Raw genomic sequence first — 3989 nt, 5'->3', positions numbered from 1 at the left:
AATAAAATTTTAATTAACACCCAAATTAAATTTTTATTTAATTGAAAGTGTTCCCATTGACCCATCATATATTCATATTTAATCAAAAATTGTGATTCATAAGATTTTAATAAACCTGCGAGTTATGTTAGTCTTGCGTTGTAGTCTGTTAGGTTATAGGTTTATTATTGAATTTTGTCATTATCAACCACAAATCTGCATGTTTAATTATGTTAATTATTTTATACTGTCTACATCGTACATATATTTTATAATTTCAGTTTTAGTTATGTAGGTCATTGGCTTCCCACATAGCATGCATATCAAAAAGACGTCCAGAAGATATCCCGAAGATATATTTAGGAGATAGGATATCTTCTCGGGATATCTTCGGGACGTCTTTTTGATATGCATGCTATGTGGGTTTTTAATCATTTTAAATATATATGTATCGAAAAACAGGCAAATTATGTATTTTCTGTTAAGACATGGATATTTCATCATTTCCATATCGATTCAAAGCTATTTTGATTTGCCTGTCAAATATATAATAACATTGCCATTATATAGAATGCAATATGAATAAAAAATTATATTGTATTGGCAGACATGGATAATGTAAATATTTTATAATTTGAGCATTATAATAATTGCGTTACAATATTAATTTTTTTAGGCTTCCATTTCCATTAAATAGTTACTTTATAACTGTAAAAGTCACAACAAAATTCCTGTTTGTAATTTGACAATTTTGAAAATTAAAATATTATATAATAGGTACATTTTCAGTACTACATCCGCTCATTTATTAAACAAGAAGTTAAATTAAGCAACTAATTAAATTATTAATATTAAATATTAATACAATAAGATATTTGTATTTACATTTATCAAGATAAAAAATAAGTTCAATTATGAAAATAAATATTAATAATTGGACTTATTAAAAATTAAATAATTTGTTCAGATATTGCGCTCGAATTCTTTTCGCGTTTTACAACGCCCGATCGTTTCACATTAGATGGCGCGACGCGCGAGTCGCCACTCTCAAAGAGCCCCCGCCTCCTTCCTCACTCGTTAGGTGTCATGGCCGCACTTGCTTGCGTTTCTTCGAACGTGTCGAGTCCGTTATTTCTTTCTTGACGGATTGATCGTTGCGGCGCGTGTTCTGGAGACTAACCGAGCGAGAGTCGGATCACCAGGGAGAGCTCACCGCCAGGAAAGGGAGAGCTGCGGCAGCTAGCGTCCGAGAGGGAGGATCGAGGCGAGGAATCCGGTTCAGCGAGCGGAGTCCTTAAGGAGGTTGGTTAGTTCTCGGTGCGAGGCAGGCGGCGCGGCAGGGGGAAAGCATATAGGTTAGATTTTCGTCGCGTGAAATAAACGAATTTTAGCAAATAAATATGTGGAATGCATTTAATTGCTGTTTCTTAAGGTTTAAAAAGAGTTGTTTGTACAATTGAAACCCAAATACGTTATTATCCACATTGAAATGTGGAAATAATAAATGTGGTCCTGTTTTTTTTATTTTTACAATTTCTTGATAACTATAAAAACTGGAGGTCGATTGTGTATCTTGAAACGAGGTAAAAATAACAAAAGTTAACAGATTTTATTAGATTTTGATAAATAAAATCGTAGATACGCTAATGAATTTTCTCACTTTTGTAATTTTTACCTCATTATTTCAAGATACACAATCGACCCCTTGCTGGAGGGCTAAAACTGATGCATTTCGATTTTTTTTCATATATAAAATAATTTAATTATCTAAAAAACTGTATAATTACAATCCTAATGTTTTATTCTTAATTACAAAGGCGGCCATATCTGTGCCACTTCTGCGTGCGCGGATTCCGGCAGCCACTTCTGGTAAGCTGACAATAACAGAACTAAAATTAAAACATTCCAGCGTTAATCGCGAAACAATATGCAAAATTAGCTATATAAATATATATCATATTATTATCATAATGTTGTAAATATATAATAATATTGTTTTATATATATATATATATATATATTATTATAAATATATAATATCCACAGACTTTTATACTAGACCACTAACATCTATGGACGCACTGCCGAAAAGCTGATGCGAGTGCAAGGTGCAGGTGTTAGTGAAGGGTGCGGCCATATTGAATTAACAATAAGTCACTATCGGGTGTTCAGTTGCTCATGATGTGCGTTTATCTGCATTTGTTATTACAGTACATAACGAAGCAGGCGAATGTTTTTGTGTTAAATATTGGTACATGTTATCAATAAGTTTGTAAGTCATGCCTTCGACGTGTAGCGTACTTGGATGCCAAAATCGAACCACTACTCCTGTAGTATTAAAACCTTTCTTTTGGACATTCTGTATATGCCAGACTATTGTATAGAAATCTTGTATAAAACCACTTGTATAGAATAGTAGTATAGCATATCTTGACTAAAATCAACATGGCGGCAAGCATCACGGCCGAGATGTCTGTCAGCGGTCTAGTATTGTATAGAAGTCTATGATAATATCTAAATATTATTTTATAAATTAAAATCTCACATTTTTTATCCGAACCCCAGATTTCTAGCAGTTTGTGTTTGGACACGACTCCCTGCGACTGCAGCGTTTGTACTATTGCTTGAGTGCGTGGTATCAACCTGAAAAAATCGTATTGAATTGATGTAATCTATTTGATGAATCAACGTGAAATCAAAAGGAGATAGAATAACGATTTACCTGGCCCATGACTTGGTGATGCTCCCAGGTGTCGTCAGCAGCGACGGGACAAATCGTTTCAGCTTAGGGCACACTTGACCCTCCAAGAAGAAATACGCTAACCACTTGACACCGTCCACGGATGCTCTATATCCATCGATGGTAGTGCCCATTCGGCCTTTCCGAATGTACCAGACACGCGGCAAATGATCTTCCCGGTTCATTGATTATATCTATAAATATCTTTATAAATAAGTAGGAAAAACATTATAAAGCAACAATTGTGATAAAAATACCTTGGCGGTGGATCAACCAATGGTTCACTAAGATGGCATAGCATGGGCGAATTTCGGCAATCATTCGGGTTCTATCACCGTGACACCTCGCATGTACATCTTATTTGTTTCGTACACCTCTTTATAATCCACCTATTCCGGACTGATTTTCCGTAGAACGCACGAAGAATGCATGAACACAGGTTCCTTCATTTCTGGTGTTCTGAAAGATGATACAGAATGGAGAGGTCGCATTCAATAGGTCTTAATTATCGATGATAATTAATAACACACCATACCTAACCTGTAAGCATGTTTCCACTTGGCCTTATCCTGATCCTCTTTTACCTCGTCGGGCAAAACCTTTCTCGCGACTTGATCCGCCATACCTGCAAGAACTATCTGGCGTCTTATCGTGTCCTGTCTCGCGGCACGTATTCCTCGCACTCGCGTAAACTCTGGTCCACTCATCTGGTCCTCCAGCCTCCTCGAGATTCGCCGCCATATTGATGATGCATGACGCGCCGCTTGACTGTTTTCCGTCTTTTTATAAGTCGACTATTTAGAAGTCGACTTTTAGTCGACTTTCCGCCATTTTTAGAAGTCGACTATTTAGAAGTCGACTTTTAGTCGACTTTCCGCCATTTTTAGAAGTCGACTAGAAGTCGACTTATAAAAGTCGACTTGCCGTCGACTTTCCGTCAACTGTGCTCTTAGGGTAGTACATGATTTATAGTTATCACTTTTATAATAATAATGCAATAAATCATTAAGGTAGTGATGGAGCAACGCGTAGCAATTAAGGAGCAATCGTTTTATGTTGGATATACTTGCAGAGGAATGTGAGAAATGTATTTTTCCAAGAAAATGAACAGTTCTTTGTTAAAATATCATACAAAATTAATTATACGAATGGAGCAATTGAATATCCCAATAGGGCAAGCGAGAAACAGTTATTCTACCAAAAATCAATAGAAAATGTTGATTAAACTCTGAGATATAGTTATAAACGATAGAGCTGTTATATTACGTTT

The 3989-nt window shown here is 35.6% G+C and overlaps 1 protein-coding gene and 1 long non-coding RNA gene across 4 annotated transcripts; one reads left to right on the top strand and one right to left on the bottom strand.

The window, feature by feature from the left end:
* Nucleotides 1-1715: 1715 nt before the first annotated feature.
* On the bottom strand, nt 1716-3650 carry LOC139780853 (probable ATP-dependent RNA helicase DHX37). Of its 3 annotated transcripts, none has more exons than XM_071719559.1 (5): nt 3255-3650; nt 2977-3178; nt 2702-2913; nt 2525-2622; nt 1716-1868 (listed from the first exon to the last, which is right to left on the bottom strand). In XM_071719559.1, the coding sequence occupies exons 3-5, from the start codon at nt 2902-2904 to the stop codon at nt 1789-1791; spliced, it is 381 nt and encodes a 126-aa protein (XP_071575660.1). In that variant the 5' UTR covers nt 2905-2913; nt 2977-3178; nt 3255-3650; the 3' UTR covers nt 1716-1788. The 3 variants fall into 3 exon arrangements, with proteins under 3 accessions (XP_071575660.1, XP_071575661.1, XP_071575662.1); XM_071719560.1 differs by having other exon boundaries at nt 1716-1853; XM_071719561.1 differs by lacking the exon at nt 1716-1868 and adding an exon at nt 2147-2463 and having other exon boundaries at nt 3255-3648.
* Nucleotides 1759-2518, top strand: LOC139780855 (uncharacterized). Its single transcript, XR_011720361.1, has 2 exons — nt 1759-1848; nt 2026-2518. It is a non-coding gene; the product is annotated as an uncharacterized lncRNA (long non-coding RNA).
* Nucleotides 3651-3989: the final 339 nt, after the last annotated feature.

This window comes from Temnothorax nylanderi, unplaced genomic scaffold (genome assembly GCF_030848795.1).
Source record: "Temnothorax nylanderi isolate EJ_2023f unplaced genomic scaffold, tnyl_v1.0 TNYL_tig0301_pilon, whole genome shotgun sequence".
Lineage (NCBI taxonomy): Eukaryota > Metazoa > Arthropoda > Insecta > Hymenoptera > Formicidae > Temnothorax > Temnothorax nylanderi.
The sequence above is the reverse complement of the archived record's forward strand: the minus strand, read 5'-3'. Positions and strand labels throughout refer to the sequence as shown.